At 45.4% G+C, this 25,159-nt stretch overlaps 1 protein-coding gene across 5 annotated transcripts in view; it reads right to left on the bottom strand.

The window, feature by feature from the left end:
* GAS7 (growth arrest specific 7) overlaps nucleotides 1–25,159 on the bottom strand; it is a 104,655-nt gene that overhangs the window by 41,462 nt on the left and 38,034 nt on the right. For 2 of the 5 annotated variants that reach the window (XM_072351633.1, XM_072351631.1), the window contains exons 2-4: nucleotides 23,946–24,066; nucleotides 3,453–3,524; nucleotides 2,382–2,467 (exon numbers count right to left, since the gene is read on the bottom strand). In XM_072351633.1, the coding sequence (XP_072207734.1) occupies nucleotides 2,382–2,467; nucleotides 3,453–3,524; nucleotides 23,946–24,066 (279 nt within the window). Of the gene's footprint in view, nucleotides 1–2,381; nucleotides 2,468–3,452; nucleotides 3,525–23,945; nucleotides 24,070–25,159 lie in introns of all 5 variants that reach the window. The other 3 variants (XM_072351632.1, XM_072351630.1, XM_072351634.1) reach the window with 2 other exon arrangements.

The following is a 25,159-nucleotide window of genomic DNA, read 5'->3' on the forward strand; positions in this document are numbered from 1 at the left end:
CCCCCGCGTTCCTCAGAGCTGCAGGGGTGTCGACCGGCGCCCAGCGGGGCCGGGCCGGGAGCAGAGCCCGCAGTGCTGTGCGGGGCGGAGCCACACACCACAGTCGCGGCCCGCCCGCGCTGGGCTCAGCGTTGGGCCCAGGGCTCCCCTGCTGTGCCCGGAGGCTGCGGGTGACGCGGGGCGGTGTGGGGGGAGCGTTTCTGAGTCACCCTGGGCTCTGCTGCAACCCTTGAGCAGCGGCATTTACTCTGAGCTGCAGCCCGAGATCGGTGGAACTGTTCTGCTGCTCGTTTGTGACTGTTCATCGGTGCGGGCAGCGCGGCTCTGCTATCTAGGAAGTCGTCAACAAGGCCTGGCCCTCTGCCCAGCACGGCACGGCGCAGCTTCGCGCTCAGTTGTAGCTCATTCCTCCTTGACCTGTTTCCAAGAACTGTGGCTGAGCTTTCCCGAGCATTCGTCTGCGTGGTGGCTGCTGCCCTGTTCCTGCAGCACACCTGGAGGCGGCTGTCTCAGGAGAAAGCCATGCTGCTGGGAGCAGCTGCAGAGTCACAGTCACCACAGAGCAGCCCGGGAACGGGGACTGGAGTGGGCACAACTGAGCCAGAGTCTGGGGTCTGGAGAACCCTTCCTATAACCAGCAAGCACACAGTGGACTTCTTCCTTACTAAGGGCTCTTCTGCAAAAGCATCCACAGCTCCCAGGAAAAGCTGTCTCCAACGTGGGTGTGGACAGAAGCTGCTCTCAAGCTCAGGGCACAAATGAAGCCAGGACTTGAGTCTGGGAAAACTGATAATTAAAGAGTAATGGAAAGAAAGTGTGATGGAGGCTATTGAAGTGAATGGAGGAAGTCACGAACAGGACTCCTTTAGGCCCTGTACCTGAGTCATCTCATCAGAGCTGAAAAGTGCATGGAAACTGTATCTCTAAAGCAAATCCAAGCACAAAGGTGATTTGAGTCTACAAGATTTACCTGAGTCAGACTCAGCACCATAAAAACTGCAAATACCAGAAATAAAGTTCTGGGGGAGTCAGTTATGCAGACTTGCTGGTAGACAAAGCAGATACCTTTGGAAAATGGCATTTGTTGCACAAAGATTTATACTGCTTATGTTAAAAGAAGTCAGAGCCTGCAAGTTGATCTGGGTTCTCTCAACACTGGAGTCCACCAATGGCTGTAGAGGTTATTAAAATGGTTTTAAGTTTCCGTTGGTGCCCATATGTTCCATCTCCAGCCTATGTAAGATGCTCAGAGAAGAAACAATGCAAGTCAGTTAAGTGAGAGATGTTGATCATGGACGCGGAGCCTGAAATGACACACTGTGTACCAGGAAATGCCATGAATCCATGTGGAAAGGAACCCAGAAACACAGGCTCAGCTGAAAGAGCACTGCTAGTGCAAAGCACAGCACTGAAGGCCAGTGCCTAGAAATGGTAAGGGAGATGGTAAAAGCAAAGTGGGGCAGCTGGCAGACAACATACAATTTAGACCAAGAAACAGGACTTCAGAGGAACTCTGAGGCAGCACAAAACACATTTTGTAGGGAGCGTTCTAATAGCTGCTTTGCAAAAGAATTTAGCAGCTAATAAGAGAAATGAAACAGAACTGAGGTCCTGTGCCCTTTTTCCCAGCCAGCAGACAAGGAAGCACAACACACCAGGAGTGCAACCCAGCAACACTGCTCAGCTGTTGCTGCTTTGGCAGGGAACAAAGAACCTCGTGGGAGGAGCTGGAAGAGGGCCCTGTGCTGCATTGGCAGATCTGCAGGGAAGACTCTCCTGGAGACAAGAAGTGTTGCAATCAGCAGTGCAGAAATACTGAGTGACAATTTAGCCAAACAGATGAGGGAGACTGTCAACAAGTCAGCATCTGGAATGCTAGCCAGAGGTGGTGATGGGTGTGGCACAGGCTGTGAAAGGCAGGAGGAGGGCCTGCAAAAGGACACGCTGACATGGATGAAGTAATCCATAAAACAGCGTCACTCGGATTCTTTGTGAATAATGTCTTTGGGTGGGAAGGCTGAAAGAAAATACAATAAGATAGAGGCATGGGCGGACGTTCATCTCTAGAGAGGACTGTGCTGGAGACAAGCTCTGAGTTCAGGCTGAAAAGGCAGGGTTGTTAATTATGACTGAAGTGGCCTCAGGGAATTTTCCAAAAGGAGCGATAGGACACAAAAATTCAAAGTATTTTGGTATTTTGTACTGTTTTACCAGTAGAATACAAAGAGTGACTTTTCTAGATGCAATGAATCTGACTGATTTGACACTTCCTTAAAGAAAATGCCTCTCGACATCCTGTTCTACCAGACTCTCAGTCTGCTTAAGCAGACATCCACTTATGTGTGGATAACACTGCTTGGACCTTTTCCCCCAAAACTTACCTGGGGGTCCCCACTGGCTTTTCGGAGATTCATATGAACAGAGTCTAGCTGGTGTACCGGGGTTCCAGAAATGTGGTAGCCGTTCACTGTAAGAACATGTAAGAAGTGAGCAGGCTTGCTGCAGGTTGCACATTTTAAAAACAAGTCATGTAATTGAATATCAGTCTGTGTACTGTACTGAAACTCAGCCCGTGGGCCTGTTCTGCCCTCAGCACCCTGCAGCAGGCTTTTATCAGCAGTTATAACAGGAGTGAGTGAATTGGAAGAGTCAAAAAAAGAGGTCCCAAAATGCCAAACAGTTCCTGCATCCCACAGTTTGATAACATGATGTGACTGAAGAAGCAGGGTATGTAGAAAGCAAGGCTTTCATGGAGATGGGCTGTTATGCCAAGAAAACATGCCTTGTAAGATGTTTATGGTTTATGTACACAGCTGTATGGTTGGAAAATAATGAGCAAAGAATAATGGTCTAAGTAGAGATAAGTGCAGCTATGTTACATATCCTTTGGTCACAGCAAAACACAGTGTTCAAGCATGGTTCCCTCTCAGTTCAGTAAATACAGACCCGCATCAATTTGACAAAAAATTGGCTGAAGACATTCTCTAGACTGTATTGTTTACAGTCAGCTGCTAGAAGTACCCTTTTTATTCTCGTGTAGTTTCTGCTTTACTCTGTCTTCATGCAGCCCCTGCAGATTTTTAGCTGATTCTGGTATGAGATTCCCCCAGAAGCAAACTGGTCAGCCTTGCAGCAACCATGTGTTAATACAGTCCTCGTGTACATGAGCTGTGCAGGGAGCAGCTGCAGGCAGCCCACATTCCCTGAACCTGTTTCTCCCACAGCTGCAAGAAGCAGGAGGGAGAGACAGATGTGCTCCCCAATGCTGGCAGCTGCTGTTGGCCTCTGTGCCCCAGGAAGGACCACCTTAGCCCTGAGCAGGTACATGGGACTACAGGACTATGGACATGAAGTATAAATCCTGCCTAATCACAGCATTTTTGTTTGCTCTGCTGGCTGGTAGAGAAGGCGATTCACTCAATGCAGCGCTCAGGAGTGGCAATGCACAGTACCTGCTGGGCTCTGCTGTGTCACAGGGCTCTTTGGGGTCCCAGGCACACTGTTCGGCCGCTCCCAGGTTGTCTCTGTTGGAGGAAAACAGCAGCATAAGAGTGACAAGAGGCCAACAGCATCATGTGCCTGTGACACACAAATGGCTCTGACCCCCAGTGTTCTCCACTCCAGGGCTGCACCCCATGAGGAGTATGTCTGTGCCCCCTCGTGCACCTCATCTCCTCCCTCATCCCTTTGCCTTCCCTTCCCAACCCCCAGTCCTCAGCAGCTAGCTGAGATCAGTAGCAACAGCATCACTGATTCCTCCAGTGCAGCTCTATCTCAGGGCCACTTAGAAGAAAGCAGGGCCACAGCTGCATGTGGAAGCCACTCACTGCCTGTGAGCTGCTGCCACAACCCATGCAGTCAGGATTTCTAACTAGATTCCAGCAAGCCCAGACTGGGCCCCATCTGTGGCCTGTGTGGGCACAGCAGCCAGTCTGACACAGCACAGCCTGGGGACAGGGACTGAACCGCACTGTCTTTGTCCCCGCTCTCCACATTGAACTCAGCTGGGATTCAAAGATGTAGCTTCAGCAACAGGAACACAGACTACAGCACATTTTTCCCCCTCAAAAAAGGCTACTGCCCCAGCAAATTCCACTTGGGTCCCCTAGTAAATGCACATCACACCACTTTCGATACTCAAAAGACTGCTGTTGCTTTTTCCCTCTTTTCTCCTCTAGCCATTTTGCCCATTTTCTTAGCAAACAGACAATTGTCCTTGGTGACATGCTAAACACAGAGGATTTTATTGCAAAATGTCATTAAAATTGCAAGTGGCGCATAGTGGAATTAGAACAGCAACTTCTCTAAAAGTGTAGCTATAAAGCCCAAACCATCATTCCTATCTATGGAACAAATATGTTGGTATCAAACAAAATAAATACCGCTGGCTGCCAGACAATATCGACTAAGAAAATAAGCAAGTCAACACATCAACCACTTCGTTTCAAACTGTGATTCACAAAGCCCATCCTGGAGCAATCTAACCCCACCAAAGACTGAAATCCTGCATCTCTCAATATTCTGGATGGGAACTGGCATGTGACAACATACCTGCATCAAGAGGACATCAGATATGATAAAGCCAGAGAACTGCTATCTACTTTTGGTCTCTCAAGCTAAGTCACATGCAGTTGTGACTAGGAAATAAAAAAACTATCAAAAAAGACTTTAAACCACTTGGATGGAGAGACAGCATTGGTGAACAAAGGAAAGGCAACTGATCTCATCTACCTGGACATGTGCAAGGCCTTTAACACAGTCATAAAATCACAGAATGCTGTGGATTGGAAGGGACCTTTAATGTCATGTCATCTAGTTCCAACCCCTCTGCTACAGGCCTTTACTTAAGTGTTGCTTTAGGTTCCTCATTTCAGAAAAAGTGATCACAAATTCCTTATTTCAGGAGCTGCAGACCCCAGAAGGAGGAAGGTGCTGCACCCCAAACCTATGGTTATCACATTCCTGAACATACACGCTCTGCTGCTTGATTTGCCCCTCTCTTCTTATTTTGTCTACAAATCAAAATATTCTGACTATTTTTTTCTCTTGCAGCCTGGTGAACTGGAGCTTTGATGAATCACTGAGGAAATATTTAAATTATGCTCAGATTTTTGTGAATTGGGTAGCAAATTAATGAATTTCAGTCTTGGCCAATGAGGCAGGATTGGGATGTGTTAGCTAAACAGAAGGAAAATCAAGTGATACAAGTTGTCTTTTATGAGTCAGTTTGGCTGAAAACACGTCTGTGTGTGGTCAAATAGGTAAAATCTGATTAATGTTTATTGCATTGTTAAAGTAAACAGTAAAATATTCTACTCACATTTTATAGTATTTTTTTTCTAATGTAAGAAGTTGTTTCCTGAATATTGTAAATGACAAGTTCTTGGAGGTTTAGGAGCAACTCTGTAGAGGAATTATGATGTCCACTCAATGCCAAAGCGCAATCCATAAGGTAATATATTTTTATCATAACTGACTTGGACATTGGCAGTTAGAAGGTACTTTAGTTACTTTCATATATTTTTTATGCAAGTGTAGCTTTTGCATTTTTGAGACTGTACAGAGGAAACCTAACAAATAAATTTGAAACATAATTAGTTGTTCTAAATTCCCAGCTGCTTCCAGTAAGTGGTCTCTGCTTTGCCTGCTGGCTGTTGTGGAGCTGGTCTCCAGCCATACAAAAACTCCAGATACATAATCTGAAGGCAGAAATTTTGCACAAAGAAGCCCATTGCTTAGCAGTTAGCATAGCTGTGAATGTGATCCAAAGTACCTAGTGATTTTCAAAATACAGAAATTAAGTTGATTGTAGATTGATGCAGATTGAAAAAGAAAAAAAAAATCAATTAAAATGTATAAAATAGAAACATTTTATTGGACAGGAAATGAACAAGAATGTTTTAAACACCTCTTGTTTTCAGTGTTGAGAGGAAAGAAAATCCCTTTCTGTACACATAGTAACAGTGATAGTGCAGCTGCAAGAGCGCAAGTGGAATGTTACCGAACCAGGACTGTACTGGTGTGCTGCCACCTATTGCAAGCCACAGCTATCGCATTTGTTTCTCGGTAAAGAATTTCCTCTTCACATCGAACTTAATCTCCCCTTTAATAGCTAGGTCAAAGCCATTACCCCTTGCCCTATCACTACACTCTCTTGAGCCCCTCTCTAGCTTTCTTGCAGGCCAATTGTAAACAATGAAAGACCATCATAAGGTCTTCCCAGAAACCTCTCTTATTTTTTTCCCTTTTAAAAAATGGGTGTTATGTTTCCTCTTATCCAGTCAGTGGACAGCAGATCCCTGAGCTGAACCAAATCTGCTCTCCTGAAGCCCAGGGTAGTAAGCTTATTGTTTGCTCTCTTTGCTGCCCTAAGAATGTTGAGCTCTGCTATTTCACGATCACTGCAGCCAAGGCTGTCCTTGAGCTTCATATTCCACATCAACTTCTCCATTTGATGAGAACAGAGGTCCAGCAGAGCACCTCCTCACTGGTTTCTCTGTCTCTTGGAGAATGCATTCCAGGAATGTCATGAATTGCTTATGCCCTGCTTTGCTGCCTTTTTGGCAAGGTTTGCTGCCTCTTTGTGGCTCCTTATAGTCCAAAATTTGTTTTGACCCATGAGTCAAAGGGAGTGCAAACATGCCTGCTCTGAAAACAGGTTTCCTTTAACTGCACAGCATCGCATTCCACAGTCCAAACCTCCAGGCTGCCTGGCGCTGCCACGCTTCACTTGGCTTTGATGGGAGGCCACCTCACCCAGCAGAAAAGAGACAGACTGCTGTCAGTGCTCTTGCATCTTCACCTTTCTTGCTAAGATATTCATCACATTTGTAATGAGTCAGAAAAGGCTTGAGGATGCTTCACTCCTTGATATTGTGAGTGGGAGAAAACAGCCCTAAAAAAGGGCAGAGGAAATGTGTAGGTTTGTGCATGAAAGGAGGGAAATGATTTGCAATGCCCTAAGACTAGAGTAAAACATTCAACACTTTAGAAGCAGAAGGGATAGGTGAATGACAGTACAATGAAAATATTTTTCCCCTGTTCCATAGCAGACATCTAGCACAAGGAGATTTCATTTAGTTTGAATGAGGTCTCACCAGTTCACAGAGACGGTGCACAGTTGGATTTTGGCTCTCCCCTCCTGATCTCCTGCAGACCAGAATGGGAGAGGTCTCCCAGTTCATCACAGCAGCTGTTTCTTCTTTGTACTCCAACAACTTGACCCACTGAGCCCTGCAGTACATGGCTGTGGTAACAACAGCTTAAAAGGCACAACCAACCATCCTATGCATGAGCTTCTAAACTGCAGCACTGTCCTCTACATGTTGTGTTCCCATTGCGCTTCAAAGTAACACTAGCCCACAGGCCTCCCAAGACCCTGATCTTCACTTCCATCCTCATATTTAAATTTCAAGGGACAGGAAAAGCAGGCAGAAATGACAGATGCAAATCTCTTTGCACCTGCATGAAATATAAGATTCAGTCTTATAAGTGTTGAAAGTAAAGCTCAATGTAGTACATGAACTAGTTCAGCAGGAGCTACAGCCTCAGATCTCAAATCCAACTCAATTGCTACAGGCAGTTCGATGCAGAAACTGAGACTGTAGTATAGCTTTTATTCTCTGGCCCTAACCATTGCAATGTAAACACAGTTTTCTGTGTTTATAAGAATGTTGTTACTACCTCAAACACATGGGAAAAGCTACAGACAAAGTCTTTATTTCATCTTTCAGAGTATCTTTTAAAATGAGCATGGGGACCTGTAACATGCCCTCCTTTTGGAAAGACCATGACGCACAAAAGCGAGACTGATATTGCAATACTGCAAGCTTGGTAGAGACAGAAATGCTATTTCCAGCATTTCCTGAGACTTGCTTTGATTTTCTAGGATTTAGGCCACTTTTCCAGGGCAGGTTACTGTATCAAAGGGAAACTGTCACTGGTAGGTTTTATCAGTAGGAGAAAAAAGAAACAATAGAAAAGACACAATTGCAATGCCTGCCATCTCTTACTTGCTTCCAGAGTGTCTCAGATGTGGTCCTTAAGTTTAGTTGGTTTGAGTGTGTTCCCTATGGCTGGTGAGATACAAAAGAAAAATCTCAACCTACAGACCGAATCCCTCCAAACTCTCCCAAGAGATGGAAAATAATTAAGTAGAACAAGTACAAGAGCAGGTCATCGTTATGTTCCTTCCATCTCTTACTTCAGGCAGAGCAACCAGTACTTCAGAAGATTTCTGGAACATCCTCAATATTTTCCAGCATTATAGTACTGATTGCCACACAGGAAAGAGGTCATCCAATGCATGACACTTGTCTTTGAGGTTGTCTTCTAACCAAGCAAAGATAAAATAATTATTGTTTATTCTGTCAAAATAAAGAGTTCAAGATTTGTTAGAGCTTGGAAGCAAAGCTACAAAATGACCAATGTGTTATTAATAGCCTTAATGGCACCCTTAGTGAGATTCTTTCAAGTCTGTGCTTGAGCTGTCAGGATGGATTCTGTATGCATTTCCTCTGTACAGTGGCCAATCCCTGTATTTAACTGTTTTTTTTTCCCCTTCTCAAAACAGCATCAGTGAAAAAGCAAATATGAGACTACAGGTCACAATATTCTCTTGCTTAGTCTCTTGTCATCTTTTAATTACTCAGTGAAATGCAGTATTAAAATTGCTTTCATGTTCAAGCTAAGCTGTGGCTTATTACAGGGCAGCAAGGAGGCTTCCTTTACACCTGATGCTTCTTAATTTAATCCTTTTTATGCACTTACAATACTTAAAAATTATGTACCTTAGGAAAGAATAGTTGAGCTTGTGGCATCATAAGGTTACAGTTCTATCAGCTCTGGCACTGCATAGAAGCTATGAGACATAAATTTAGCAAATGATAAATTTTAGGATGGAGAACCTCAAAACCCTTTGAGTTTCCATGTATACTCTCTGACCAAACAAGAGTCCTGCTGGCAATGGTATTGCAGAAAACATGACTATAACCACCATGACTGTGTTCTATTTGTACATGTGCCTCCAGTGGCGCAGCGGTAGAATTCCCGTTTGCAACACCAGGGGGCCCGGGTTCGAATCCCCTCCTGTGGAGCAGGGGGTAGAAGTGCCGCTCTGCTACACAGAGGGCTTGAATCCCGGGAGTTGGACTCGATGATCTCTAAGGTCCCTTCCAACTCGCACAATACTATGATACTATGATACTATGATGTTGTAGTAGGCACCATTCACACGACAGTGGCCTATGGACAAAGTACAACTAGGACAAAGAGCAGTGCAGCTTCCAGCTGTGATTCCAAGGGGGCTAAGATGTGTCAGTTCTTCACCACCGAGATGTTTTAGCAGGTAGAGGTTTGGTGCCCTGGGAAACAAGAAAAAGATAAAAGGATACTTGATGGAAGGAATCCAGCTGTTCACCAGCTGTAAGATGCTTAAGGTCACTGAACATTATATTTGCAAGGGAAATGCGATACCTTTTTGGCAATGAGTTTTCAGCTATTGTTTGAGCACTGTCTGGAAAAGTACAACTTGCTGTTTCTGATCCTCCTAATGTTGGTTAGCAGGCTACAGGTTGCAATGGTTGCACAGCTGGATCAGAGACCAGCCAGGAATTAGAAGCTTCAGTGAAATAAAGGTTAATGCCAAAACAAAATAAGCACAAATGAGTATCTATGAAAACAGAAGCAGAAAAGCTGGCTGGTAGAATCAGGAGGATACTAAGGAAAATGTATTCTTTGAGGCAAACAGAGAACATTCTCCTGAGTCTCTCAAGTTCTGGACTTCTCAAGATTCCTCTCAAGAACTGTTTTTGTGATGATGAGAATAAATGGGTCTTAATTATGATGAAGATAATGTGAAAATAAAATCTGTGCTTACCAAGAGACAAAAAGCTGTTCAGGAAATGAGAACGTAACATCACAGATGAGAAAAGCCTGGAAATAAGGATGCACCATGAAACACTGACCTTAGCTGAGAATGCAAGATGGCAGCAAGCCACACAAACACTTGTGTCATAAGTATATGTCATATTTAATGTGATGGGTAAGGTAGCTGGAGTGCATTGTTTGACTAATACAAGAGGTATTACAGCTGCAGCACATCACAGAAGTTCTTCAGCATCATCAAATATTTTCCAGCTGAATCTACCACCCACACACAGTAGTAAGCAGTTGTGCACTTTGAACACATGCTGCATTCAGACTTTGCACAGCAAAGTAATTCTAGGGCTCTCCTCTCAAGAAAAACCAATGTCACCAGTGCTCTGAAGCATGGAAACTTTTCCACATGCCTTTACAATCCAGATTATGTACATTCTTCTCTGCTCTGCCAGCACAATTCAGTCAATACTTTACAACAATTTCCTGCCGAAAAGAGGTTTAACTGAAAGTCAAGGAAGTGATTTCTCAAGTTTTCTTAAAGATGGATAAATACTGTCTATGCATTGAAGACAGTTTTCAGAGGCTGTATGAAGTACACAGTTCCTTACACCTATCCGATATTATTTCATCTCACATGCACCAGCTTCCAAATCACCCAGAGGTTGTTCGGATGTGCTCAAGGTTGAACATAAATATTAGCACTCTATTTTGTACTCTGTCCCAGACAGGATCTCTTTCTATTCTCAGTCCTTCCATCAGCTCATGTACATGAAAGGTTTTGACAGCTTTGCACATTGTGATTTTGCAACTCTGACCAACCTGGAAAAACACATTTCCTGTAATTCCAGCAGAACAACAGAGCTTCTGGCTGACTTGTTGTAATGGTACATGTCTTGGGAAGGGACATCCCTATGCACAGAAACAACAAGCAATCTCAGCCAAATTGGTAAAAGGGACACAGGCTGGAAGAACCAAACAGGGATATGCAGCAATTCACTTAAACATTTAATGGCTTCTCCTCATTAAGACCAAAAATCACAACTCCTCACCTGAGTCACAAACAGAAACAGAGGATTCTGCACAGAGCACTGGGGTGTTCATCATGCTGGGACTTGAGTTTATCCAAACAAGTCAACATTGGATGAAAAGAAGAAAAGAAAAAAAGAAAAAAAGAATTGGAGAGATGGTGGGGAAGGGGAAGGAGGTCAGGAAGGAGTCATTTTGGCTCAGAAGTTTAGGAATTAAGTACAAGGGTGATTGTCACTGTTTCCTGTACTTCTGTGTCTTTTTGCCACAGGGACAGGAGGAGGAATTCAAAATTCATAAAAGAGGCAATAATTGTCCGATCTCTAACTGTCGGTCAGCTGCAAGTGAAAAGACTTCAGCTGTCATCCAGGCAAGAACATTGTCACCCTGCTGCTCCAGTGCTGGCATAACAGTCTGGACTTACTGGGCAGTCTTTCTAGGGAATAGGGCACTGACAAAGCAATTGGAAAAAGGACACAAGCAGGACTAAGGAAGTCATCCTGCCCCTGTACTCGGCATTGGTGGGGCCTCATCTCGAGTACTGTGTCCAGTTTAGGGCACCTCAGTACAAAAAAGACATGGAGGTGCTGGAGCAGGTCCAGAGAAGGGCAACGAGGCTTGTGAAGGGCTTGGAAAATCAACTCTATGAGGAGAGGCTGAGGAAGCTGGGGCTGTTTAGTCTGAGGAAGAGGAGGCTGAGGGGAGACCTTATTGCCGTCTGCCAGTACCTGAAAGGTTCTTACAGTGAGAGTGGGGCAGGTCTCTTCTCACTAGTGACAAGTGACAGGACGAGGGGAAATGGCCTCAAGTTGTGCCAAGGTAAGTTCAGGCTGGATATTAGGAAGAACTTCTTTACAGAAAGGGAAGTTAGGTAATAGAATAGGCTCCCCAGGGAGGTGGTTGAGTCACCATCCCTGGATGTGTTTAAGAGCTGTTTGGATGTGGTACCCAGGGATATGGTTTAGCAGAAAGCTGTTAGAGATAGGGTACTATGGTTAGGCTGTGGTTGGACTTGATCTTGATGATCTTCGAGGTCTTTTCCAACCTGGGTAATTCTATGATTCTAAGTATCAGAGGTGGAAGGCTGTACAGAGTCCCTGGTGGTGCATGGTGGAAGAACTGCCACTTGCAACACCGGAGGCCCGGGTTCGAATCCCCCGTGGCGCAAGTGCCGCTTTGCTACACAGAGGTCTTGAATCCCAGGAGTTGGACTCGATGATCTCTAAGGTCCCTTCCAACACGCAAGATACTATGATACTATGATGATACATGATGAGCTGCAGAAACTGTTGAAGGAGAAGGTAAATTGAGCCAATTTGCAGAAGACCATCCAGCTGGCTTTAGATACTGCTGAACAAGAGAACTTGACCAGTGTTCTACATCTACACTGACTTATGGATGGTCACCAATGTGCTATGGGAGTGGTTACAGCAATGGAAGCAGAATAACTGGCAGCAAAGAGGCAAACCCATCTGGGCTGCTGCATTACGGAAAGACGCTGCTGCTCAGGTAGAGAACATGACTGTAAAGGTACATCACATAAATGTCATCACGAAAGAGATGTTGGGCTCAGAATTGAGGGCTGGTCTTGACCATGGATACTATTGCACAGGTTATAGATGAACATGAAACGTGCTTTAATTAAGCAAGCCAAGTGCATAAAACCTCTTTGGTATGGAGAACAATATCAATATAAATATGGGGAGGCCTGGCAGATGGATTATATTACACTCCCACAAACCCACCATGGCAAGCACCATCTGCTTACAACAGTGGAAGCAACATCCAGATTGCTGGGAGCATACCACATACTGCATGCCTCTGTCTGAAACACTATCCTGGGCACTGAAAAGCAAGTCTTGTGGTAACATGGCACCCCAGAAAGAACTGAGTGAGACAACAGGACTCATTTCCCAAACAACCTCATAGATACCTGGGCCTAAGAGCACAGCACTGAGAGGGCATATCACATCACCTATCACACACCAGCCTCTGGGAAAACTGAATGATAAAATGGACTGTTAAAAACTACACTGAGATCAATGGGTACTGCAACATTCGAACACCAGGACACACATTTTGCAAAAGTCACTCAGTCAGCACCTGGTGATCTGCCAATAGAACTGGCCCTGCCCAATCAAACTTCCTGTGCACTGTAGAAGGAGATAAAGTCCCTGTAGTAGACATGAAAAACATGCTGGACAAGACTGTCTGGGTTATTCCTACCACAGGCGAAGGCAAGTCATCCATGCTCAAGGACCTGGGTGCACTTGGTGAGTAATGTAGAAGAATGGGGAAACTTGGTATGAACCTCAAGGGGATCCGATGCTGGGTGAGAACAGCCAATAATTGAATTATATAATACTGCAAGTCATCACTGCTATTGTTGCTATGGTTGCTGCTTTATCAACGCTATTACAGTAACCATCACCCAAATTAAAGAATGAATTCTGACATTTTACTCCAAACCAGAACTGGCTCCAGCATGCAACGATCCAGCACCATGCACCATCCCTCCTGTCCTGAAAGACTGCTGTGATAGATGGAACCCAAAGTCATGAACTGAATGAACTCCACAGACAATTTAGAGGAATGGCCCAAAGACCATATCTGTGACTAATGGGGGTATATGGGAAAGGGTGGGGCCTAAGTATGATATAATTGATATTGATTAAGGGTTGGATATTGTCCTGGTTTCAGCCCAGTCAGGGCAGGTCAGGCCACTCAGTGGGGAAGAGCTGTGGCCATGATGGTACAGGGCAGGGAAAGGGGCAGAGCCAGGCCAGGTGGCCTGAACTGGGAATCGGGTGATTCCATACCATGTAGCACCATGTTGAAGGTCATAAAGCTGTGGGACATGGCTGGGAGTGGCTGCTGCTCAGGGGCTCCTAGGCATCAGTCAGAGGGTGAGGTGTTGGTCGGTGAATAGGCATTACTTTTGTGTACATTTATTCATTTATATACATATATGATGGCTGCTCTGAAAGTAATGCCTCCTATTTTATTATGCTGACCCACAGCATCAATGGCAGATGTCAGTGGGTTAGCATTAGAGGTTGAACCTTCCCACCAATATCCTGTTACATATTGTTTCCATGTGATAAATGGCAGCAAAGGGGCACTCTGAATACCATCTTGACATGAAAGTGCAGATGCAGTAAAGGTAGGGAACTGAATTCCTCCATGTGGAAAAACCTGAATGTTTATGGAGACCAATCAGTGGATGTGTGCATGTTAAGTGGTGGGTGGTGTGTTTCAGAAGTGGTGACAGTGACACTGGGTCAACTATGTTGATGCAGATTTCAAGTTGCACAGCATGCAGGCTCTTGTTCATCACTGGCAAAAAAGCATAGCTAATAATTTTGTCTGTGTTGAAAAAATATTTGCAGCTGAGAATTTGCTCTATCAAATATTGTTGTTGTGCTCTTTTTATCTGTTGTCATTTCCATGGAAATAAATAGGAGGGACTACTTTTCCAGCAACCTGATATATAGTTGTCATCACAGTTTTGTTTCTGTGTTCCTTTTCTGTCTTAGTATATCGTTTTTCATAGAATCACAGAACCACAAGGTTGAAAAGGACCTACAAGATCATCTAGTCCAACCATCCCCCCATCACCATTGCTACCACAGTCACTAAACCATCTCTCATAGCTCCTCATCCAGATGCATCTTGAACACTGCCAGGGACAGCGACTCCACCACCTCCCTGGGCAGCCATTCCAGTGCCTGACCACTCTGAGAAAAAAAGTTCCTCCTTATGTCTAACCTAAACCTCCTCTGGTACAACTTGCGGCCATTTCCTCAGATCCTGTTTGTTGCCTGGAAGAAGAGGCCAAGCCCCTCCTCATCACAACCTCCCTTCAGGAAGTTGTAGAGTGCAATGAGGTCTCCCCTGAGCCTCCTCTTCTCCAGGCTAAACAACCCCAGCTCCCTGAGCTGCTCCTCATAAGACTTGTGCTCCAGACCCCTCACAAGTTTTGTTGCCCTTCTCTGGACACATTCCAGGGTCTCAATGTCTTTCTTGTAGTGAGGAGCCCAAAACCGAACACAGTACTAGAGATGCGGCCTCACCAGAGCTGAGTACAAAGGGACAATTACCTCTCTGCTCCTGCTGCCCACACATTTCTAATGCAGGCCAGGATGCCACTGGCCTTCTTGGCCACCTGGGCACACTGTCAGCTTATGTTCAGCTGAGCATCAACCAACACCCCCAGGTCCCTTTCCTCTTCACAGTCCTCCAGCCACTCTGCCCCAAGCCTATAGCGCTGCCTGGGGTTGTTGTGGCCAAAGTGCAGGACCCGGCACTTGGCCATGTTGAACCTCATCCCATTCACCTCAGCCCAGTGATCCACCTTATCCAGATCCCTCTGGAGGGCCACCCTACCCTCAGGCAAATCAACACCACCTCCCAACTTGGTGTCATCTGCAAAATTACTCAGGGTGCACTCAGTGCCCTCATGTAGTTCATCAATAAAGATATTAAACAAGACGGGCCCCTGTACCAACTCCTGGGGGACACCGCTTGTAACAGGTTGCCAGCTGGACTTAACTTCATTAACCACTACATGCTGGGCATGGCCCTCCAGCCAGTTACTTACCCAAAGAAGGGTCTACCTGTCCAGGCCATGGGCAGACATTTTCCCCAGGAGAATACTGTGAGAGACCATGTCAAAGGCTTTGCTGAAGTCTAGGTAGATTACATCAACTGCCTTTCCCTCGTCTACCAGTGTGGTCACCCAGTTGTAGAAGGAGATGAGGACAGTCAAATGCGATCTGCCTTTCATGAACCTGTGCTGGCTGGGCGTGACCCCTTGGACACCATGCACATGCTGTGTGATCTCATCCAAGATGATTTGCTCTACAACTTTACCTGGTACCGAGGTCAGGCTGAAAGGCCTGTAGTTCCCTAAATCCTCCTTACAGCCCTTCTTGTAGATGGGAGTCACATTGGCAAGCCTCCAGTCCTCTGGGGCCTCTCCAGATAACCAGGGATGCTGGTAGATGGCGGAAAGCGGCTCAGCAATTACCCCCACCAGCTCCCTCAGCACTCAAGGGTAGAGCCCATCCAGTCCCATGGACTTGTGACAGTCCAGATGGAGGAGGAGCTCTTTAACTATCTCCACCTGAATCACCAGGGGTGTATTCTGCATAGCATCCCAGACTTCCAGATCAGGGCATAAAATGCCCTAAGGATAACTGATCTGCCTATTAAAAGCAGATGTAAAGAAGGCATTGAGGACCTTCCTCAGTGGTCACATTCCCTACTGCATCAAGTGAAGGATGGAAATTCTCCTTGGTTCTTCTCTTACCATTGATATACTTGTAATAAGATTTCTTATCCCTTTTACTGCATTGGCCAATCTGAGTTCAAGACCAAATGCTGAGTCCTGCACTTTGGCCACAACAACCCCAGGCAGCGCCACAGGCTGGGGGCGGAGTGGCTGGAGGACTGTGTGGAGGAAACGGACCTGGGGGAACTGATTGATGCTCGGCTGAACATGAGCCGACAGTGTGCCCGGGTGGCCAAGAAGGCCAACGGCATCCTGGCTTGTATCAAGAATGATGTGGTGAGCAGGACTAGGGAAGTCATCCTGCCCCTGTACTCAGCATTGGTGAGGCCTCACCTCGAGTACTGTGTCCAGTTTTGGGCACCTCAGCACAGGAAGGACATGGAGGTACTGGAGCAGGTCCAGAGAAGGGCAATGAGGCTCGTGAAGGGCTTGGAGAATCAGCCCTATGAGGAGAGACTAAGGAAGCTGGGGCTGTTCAGTTTGGGAAAAAGGAGGCTGAGGGGAGACCTTATTGCCATCTGCCAGTACCTGAAAGGTTCTTACAGTGAGAGTGGGGCAGGTCTCTTCTCACTAGTGACAAGTGACAGGATGAGGGGAAATGGCCTCAAGTTGCGCCAGGGCAAGTTTAGGTTGGATATTAGGAAGAACTTCTTTACAGAAAGGGTGGTTAGGGACTGGAATAGGCTCCCCAGGGAGGTGGTTGAATCACCATCCCTGGATGTGTTCAAGAGCTGTTTTGGATGAGGTACTCAGGGATATGATTTAGCAGAGGGTTTTTAGATAGGGTACTGGTTAGGCTGTGGTTGGACTTGATAATCTTCAAGGTCTTTTCCAACCTGCGTAATTCTATGATTCTTTGATTCTATAAGTCAGGCTTTTGCCTTCCTAACTTCCTCCCTGCATACCTTAGCAGCTTCCTCATACTCTCCCCAAGTAGCCTGTCCCTTCTTCCAGAGGGCACTGACTCATTTTCTTCCGGAGTCTCAACAATAGTTCCCGGTACATCCACACTGGTCTTCTTCCCCTATGGCTCGCCTTGTGACATTCAGGGACAGCCTGTTCTTGTGCTTTTAAGATTTCCATCTTGAGGAGCATCCAGGCTTCCTGGACCCCTTTACCCTTGTGGAGCAACTCCCAAGAGACCCGTGCTACACGCGTCCTGAACAGGTCAAAGTCTGCCCTCTGGAAGTTCAAGACAGCAGTTTTGTAGTCATCCTTCTGACAGTTCTCAACCTTCACATCTCCTACCAGTCCTTCACTGTTAGTGAAGAGCAGGTCTAGCGGGGTACAACCCCTGGTAGGCTCTTATACCAGCTGCGTAAGAAAGCTATCTTCCACACACTCTAGAAATCTCTTGGACTGCTTCCTTTCTGCTGTATTAAATTGCCAACATATATCAGGGAATTTGAAGTCTCCCATGAGAACGAGTGCTGGTGATCACACAACTTCAGCAAGCCGCTCATAGAATGCCTCATCCATCAGTTCCTCCTGATGAGGCCGTCTATTGCAAATCCCAACCAAGATGTCTCCCCCACAGGCCTTCTCCCAGATCCTTATCCATTGACACTAGACTTTATCATTCCCAACCCCAATCTCTTCAACATCAAAACAGTCTTCAATATAAATAATCATTTTTGGGTGGCACAAGGAGATGGGAGAACAGAACCAAGACAACTGATCCAAACTGGACAACATATGACATTGTGTGAAAAAGCTATAAAAGCGAGTTGGCTAGGGGGGCTGCTGCTGCTCGGGAAATAGCTGGGCATTCAGACCCAACGTCAACATGCACCCACATGCCACGCTTTCCACATCTCCCATCTTCCTTGCTGCTTTCTTCTTTTTATCCAGCCAGCTTACATTCTTCTTGGAGTGTAGAGGCCAAACAGGATAAAACATTCCAGTGGAGGCTTTATAATTTCCATGTACAGTTGAAGGATTACTTCATACCGCACAGACAACACTCCTATTTATACAATGAAAAATACTGGCTGTTTTTGTAACAGCACAAACCTTCTGGCCTGCACTCAGATTCAGACCCTCCAAACCTTCTAAATCTTTGTCTGTATACTGCTCCATTGCCTGCCTTTGTCACTTAATCAGTTCTGATGAAATCTCCCATCTTAAACACATCTTTACTGAGCAGTTTCTTACCCTTCTAGCAGCATGATTCTGAATTCTGAGCTTGTTCTGTGCAGTACACAATGTTCTCTCCCAGCTTTCATTTGAAGTTAACATTTGAGTAAGTACTTTCAGTGTCAACATGCCATTCATTACTGGAAATACTGACTAGAACAAAGCCTGGGGAAATCTCTGCAGGATTTCCTTCAGTGCTAACTTCCCTTGACAAGGGACCATTGAGAACCACTCTTCTGAATATGATTCTCCCAGCAGTTTTGCAGCATCTTTATAGTAATTTCACAAAGTCTTTCTTCTATTTAGTTTGCTTTTCCACCAGCCAGCTTTCAAATTGCCTTTGCTGTTTTTAAGACTTGACTTCCTGTAACAGAGCTGCCCTGCTGCTTGTGGGGTCCTTGCCCTGCCTGGAGGCACAGATGTTTAGCCACAGTCCTGCCGAGAGGGTGCATGCCTCATCCGATTACTTCTTGTTGGTGACAGAAGTACTAAGATGGCTGTGACCTTGCCAAGAAAGCCTGCTTCTGCCAGCGCTCACCTTTTGTGAGGTGATGCTTCGCCCTGCAGCTCCACACCATGGTGAGAGTGTGGTGGGAAGCTATGTTGTGCTCCTACCCATCCCAGGGCTCAGCCACAATTCTGAATTAGGTGAACAGCCACAGCCTACGCCATTCTGAGATAAGTCTGACAGGGCAACTTGATTGGGCACATATGACACCTGGAGTACTGCAAGAGAAGGACATGTCTGTCACTCAGGGAATATCCAAATACAGTAGTTAAATTAATAGACAGTGAACCCAGTGCCTGAACCTTCCACATATGATTAGCATATGGCTGAACTAAGGGACCATCCTCTACCTCATGCATGAGAGGCATACAATGATAATCAAAGGACATACACATGATAGCAATAAACACATATAAAAATGAGCTGGAAGCTTTGGGATCTTTGAGCGCTTCAGACTACAGAAGACCTTGTAGAGCACCTTTCAACCAAAAATGCAATGTTACATTTACTTCCTAACCTCAGTATTGAAGTTAAGAAGAAAAAATCCCACCACTTTCTAAAACTAGCATTTAGGTGTCTTGTGGCAGGCCAAGTTGGGATAACTCTAGACTCTGGCAGAGGTGGGATTAGAGACAGCTTCTGTTGCAGCATCCTGTAGGCAGAGGCTGAGCGGTTGCATTCTTGGATGGAAGTGGCTGGACAGGCTCCCCAGGGCATGAATGGAACATGGGTAAGGCAGACCTCAAACAAACTGTAAGCAGGCCTCCAGGCAGGGAGAGCTGAGGATATTCCTGGATGCTCTGACATGGAGACGAGCTCACCCTTCCTTCCATTCACTTTCTGGCCACTTTCCCCCATATCACTACCTGAGGAAGCACACTTGCATCTCCCACTCCTCCCACTGGGCAGTTGTTTGCTTTTCCTAGTTATTATTAGTTTATCCTCTGAAGTTTCTGCATGAATTAGCAGAATTAAATTCTTCCCTCTTTTCAGCTTCACTGCCTGCTTCAGCCCCAGTGGGTAGGAGGCACAGAGCAAATAACAGAGAAATGCCTTGGTAGGAAGAATATTCTAACTTCTTTAAAAAAGGGAAAAAATACAGAACTCCAGTCTTCACAGCAGCTCGACACACCAGCTGTAAACCAAGAGAATAGCCTGTCATCTTTTCTTCAAAACCATTTGCTCTCTCACCAAGCTGAGTTCAGACCAAGTCTGAGACAGATAAATTTCTTTATGGATTTAAAGATTTAAGTGTGTGTGTGTGGGGGGGGAGGGGGCGGGTACATAACGTACAAACCACTCTAACAAAGCTGAAAACAAAGTTTTACAGTTGCCTTAGACAATTTTGGCGCTTCAGTGCCTGGAGAAGACACACTTGATTGTTTAGCCTGGAGAAGAGTAGGCTCAGGAGAGACCTCATTGCACTCTATGATTTCCTGAAGGGAGGTTGTAATGAGGAGGGCTCGGCCTCTTCTGCCAGGCAACAAACAGGACCCGAGGAAATGGCCGCAAGTTGTACCAGAGGAGGTTTAGATTAGACATAAGGAAAAGCTTTTTCTCTCAGTGGTCAGGCACTGGAATGGCTGCCCAGGGAGGTGGTGGAGTCACCATCCCTGGTGGTGTTCAAGAGGCATCTGGATGTGGAGCTACAAGAGGTGGTTTACTGGTTTGCTGTAGCTACGGTAATGGGAGGATGGTTGGACTATGTGATCTTGTAGGTCACTTCTAATCTTGTAATTCTCTGATTCTGTGATTCTATAAAGAGACAGCTGCTTCCTGGGAGATATGTAAAATGGTTACAACCTCACAAGCCAACAATTTTGGATCAACTGTTACTGGTGGGTAATGGTAAGCAAAATACCTTTAACTTTTTAAGAGAGGCTAGAAGCCAACCAGGAACATAGTTAGTTTCTAGGAACATAGCTACTGGCCTTCATATTACCATGCTTGTGCAACTTAACAGTTACATCTCTGTGGTATTCCATCAATCATCATTTTGCTACAACAGAGACTAATTTTACAGTGCATCCACACAAAAGAAAAGACCTCATTGGAAAACTAGGTTCTGCTACTGAAAAAAATGATGCCAAGGTGGCAAATAGAGGGACATGAAACTTTGTGACAGAGATGTATGCTGGCACCATATCCCCATGATAAACACTGCCAGTAGCAGCTGCAGCACTGACAAGACAAATAAGCAGTTAAGAAAAAACAGCAGGTGACATCAGTGAGATGTCCAGTCTATGAAACTTGCTATAAACATTACTTGTGCCAATGCAGCTCTGCCACAGGAAAGGTAGGGACAGCAGGTTTATAGCATATTATCTTTGACATACCCTTAGTCTCAAAGCTGAGTAATAATCTCTGAGTGTGAGTGCCAAGGTGCCATCCCACTGTTAAACAGCAGGCCTCAAATGCCGAATGTGACTGTGGTGACTGCATGGCACAGCAGCACCAACTGTGCATTAAAGTCAAGGAAAAAAGCACATATCCAAGATGAGACTGAACAAGCTTCCTATGTCCTGAACTACCAATGTTTCAGGAACAAAGCTCAGAGCCAGTCAGATGCAATAAAATTACTGTCCTGCCAGGGCTGGATGGGGCTTCATCACCTGCTTCAACTGAAAGGTCTGGAGGTTGCATCCAACTTCTGCTTTGTTTGAGGCCTGAATGACACTACAGGTGTCACACTTCCTTGGCAAACAGCTCACTTTGAGGAAGACATCTGCAATGTGAATGTGACACCACAGTATGTCCCAACTTTAGCAAAAAACAAACAAAACAAAACAGAAAAAACAAGCAAAACCATCAAAATGACTGTCTAGCAAACAAAAGTAATATACACACAGATTTTCATGCAGTAGCACATTCTGCCTGAGCAGACTGGGAGAAACTGAGCTGGCCAAGAACACCAGGTAAACTGGAATTGTCCCTGTACAGTGTCCTTGAACGTGCTTGCAAGAGAATACTGTTGTCTCACAAAGGGCTACAGACTTCATGGAAGGTGTGGGAGGCTCAGAAATGCATGGATCTTGAGTGCAGTATGACAAACATGACAGAAAAGTCCTGCTTCGATACCACTTGAATTTATGACTACTCTAGGGAGGAGTTTTAGACTCTAATTGGTCTTCCTAAAGTCGTTTATATATTTTACCCACTCACCTAATGTCACGGGGTTCTCTCTAGAGCTCCCTCGTGACAAGGGAACAAACCCAGGGGAGCAGGAACAAAAGTACCTCCCTTCCCTAACAGCGCGGTGCGGCGCGGCGCGGCCCGGCCACGTGCGCTCCCGGAGAGGGGACGGGAAGGGAGACCGCGAATGGGTCTGGGAGGAAAAAAAAATGAAGAAAGGATGATCTGAGAACGAACGGCAATTTAATAAACCCAGTAACACTAAACAACAACGAGAGAGTTTCAACAAGGAGAAAACCAAATCCTAATCTCACCGACGGGCTGCGGGAGGCACAAGTCCCGACCACGCTGTCTCCTGGCAGGGAGCCGGGCCAGAAACCCCGTCCCCTTCCCGACCTCCCCTCCGGTGCCGCCCCCCACGTGCCCATTTAAGGCAGCCCGCAGAAAAAAAAACTTGTCCCCGTAACTCCCATTATCCTACATGATGTTCTGATGTGGAATACCAACACCAACCAGATTACAAAACCATAACACCTAAACAGAACTTAAGTGCTCCCTAAAGCAAGGACCAGAATACAGAAATCCCTCTTTTATCCACTCTTCTATTCTCTGCTGCTCTGTAAACCATATTCCTTGCTCCACAGCAATCCCACTGCATCAAGTGAGATGGCAAATAGTGGTGATCTGGGCATTCTCTGAGGACAGGTTGAAAGTGAGAAGTCTCTCCGAGCAGTATCACTGCCAACAACACATCACAGCTTTGTTATCCAGGCACTGAAAACCCCCAAGGATGGAGATTCTACCACCTCTCCACGCAGCCTATACCAGAGCTACCCTGTCTGTTTGGTGAGAGCCTGATTTCTGACCTAGTGTTCTGAAGCAGGACAGGGCTACTGTTCCTTGCTGTATTGTCTGTAAAAAGCTGGCTCAGGACTGAGCTTAACCACCACCTCGATTGCAGGGCACTTAACTTTTAATGATCTCTCCAACCTGCAAGAGATGTTGTCAATGAGCCAGAGCACACTATGCTTCAAAATGAAGGCAAGTGTTTAATGGTAACGTGCTTTCTAAATAGTCCAGTGAGATGTCAGCACATAAAGCTAAGGTAAATAAGGACTTGGCAGACTTCTAGGACAAAGTCATCTGGAGCAAAACACATCAGTCCCTGAATGGACCAGAAGGCTCATTGACAGTCCATGCCTCTTTCTTGCCCCTACAGTGAGTCAGAAAGAGGTTGGTGGCTTTGGTTATGTTGTAAACACAGTGATCTCTTGCTGTCCTCTCCTCATCCTGTCATTATTTCTGTTTCAAACATCTGGTTTTGCAGGTCACAAGTTTTGCAATGGTGTTCTAAGCTCACGACCAGAAAAGCAGGTAAGACGGTGTAAAAGTCAAGTGGTACAAGTTTGACAGGTCTTGAATTGCTGATAAGACTATGAGTTAAGTCTGTTTATTAGCAAGACAGTGATTTAAAGACAGAAGTATGGACTGAAAAGTCTATCTCTGATATCCCATTACACATGCATTTCTTCTTCTGATTCCACAGAGAAACTGACTCCAACTTGAGCAACTTTCCAATTAACTATTTCTGTTTTCCCCTGAAGATGCTTTAGTGATGCTGAACATCAGCATCAAACAACCCTAAATGTATGTACATAGATAGGTACACATATCTCCAGCTGAAAGGAAAAGAAATAAACAAATGTAGTAGAAATTAAATTGTTACGATGCTTTATATTCTAATTCATTCATGGCAGGGCTTCTACTTTACAGACATCTTTGAATGGTCATAATTAAGATGAAAGAGGGCTAGAGACTAGATCTAGTTGTAATCAGTTTATATGGCAGCAGGGTCATTCATTCATTTCTGTAACTCTCTGGGACTAGCAACTATCAAAACTAACTTGAGAGACAACTACCTGCAGCAGATGTCTGCCATGAAGTGACACATCTACTGGAGCCTCCACTTACCATTTGTGAAGGTGTTCACATAGTACCTGCGGCCCTGTGGAGACATATAGCTCTGCCAGCCTGGGGGAAGATGGCCGTTCAAGGTATCTTCTCCTGGCTGATGAGTTGCTTTTCTGGGCTTCTGCTGAGGGAAAATAAAAAAAAAAAAAAAAGAAGAAAAAGAAAGAAAAAACACAATCCTTTAAGTTGATATCTAGATAATGTAAAGTCTGACCAGACACACATCTGGAAAAGGATCATATGGTTTAGCATTCCAGAGACTGCAAGACATCCAAAGAGTTCCATCCATTGCTCTTCTTATCTGTCCTGTCCCCAGAACACAGCTTATCTCCTAGAAATCTTCCCTTGGAGCTCTGGGATAGCTTCTAAGCTTCTTTGATCTGAATCTATTTGATGCTCCACAAGCACTGGACCTGTCTAACAAATGCACTCTCATTAAATGATAATGTGCATAGCAGAAGGCAATCATCTACCTGAGAAAGAAAGACTTGCATGTGGCACTATCATTTACATTAACATGAATATACTGGCAGGTGAAAGCACTGGTCATAAAGGTTCTGTCCAAATTTAATCTATAGTGGCACCATCAGCTTTAGACGTTGTCAAGAAGAAACTGCAGAGCCCTGTTGCCTAAAAGGAGCAGCATGCTAAAGTACAATCATCAGTATGCTGATTATATACTGATAATGTATACAATTATCAGTGCATAAATTACTGATCCAGATGTAATCTGCATCCACATCATGTGGAAGCAGGATGATGTCTTTATATGGCTATCATCCTGATGGTTAGGATCCAACTTACTAGGAGTGAACCACATCATTCGGAAGAGCAAGGAATAAGCATCATGCTGCTGCTCAGAACTGCTATGAAGGTTCAAGTGCCACCTCAGCTGTACATCTCTTCATCAACTCAGTTGCAGGCCTTGGTGTGCTGGAGTTCAGGTTGCAAGGAAAAGGAAAAGGTGAAGCTGAAGGGCACGACATTGTAACACCTGGTGATATCACCTCTTCCAAGCAGCTCTGGTAGTTCCTTGGTAGAGAGGGAATTACAGCAGCTGCTTGATGTGAGAACAGCAAAGTGGGCTTCATCCCTGTCTGTTCCCTTCAACCAGGGACACTGAATGACAAGACCTGAGATACATGGCCAGAGACTGCCAGTCGCAGATTCACAGGCCTGCAACTCTGAGCCCAACAGCCTCTTGCTGGCTCACA

Source organism: Excalfactoria chinensis, chromosome 17 (genome assembly GCF_039878825.1).
Source record: "Excalfactoria chinensis isolate bCotChi1 chromosome 17, bCotChi1.hap2, whole genome shotgun sequence".
In the NCBI taxonomy this organism is placed as follows: Eukaryota; Metazoa; Chordata; class Aves; order Galliformes; family Phasianidae; genus Excalfactoria; species Excalfactoria chinensis.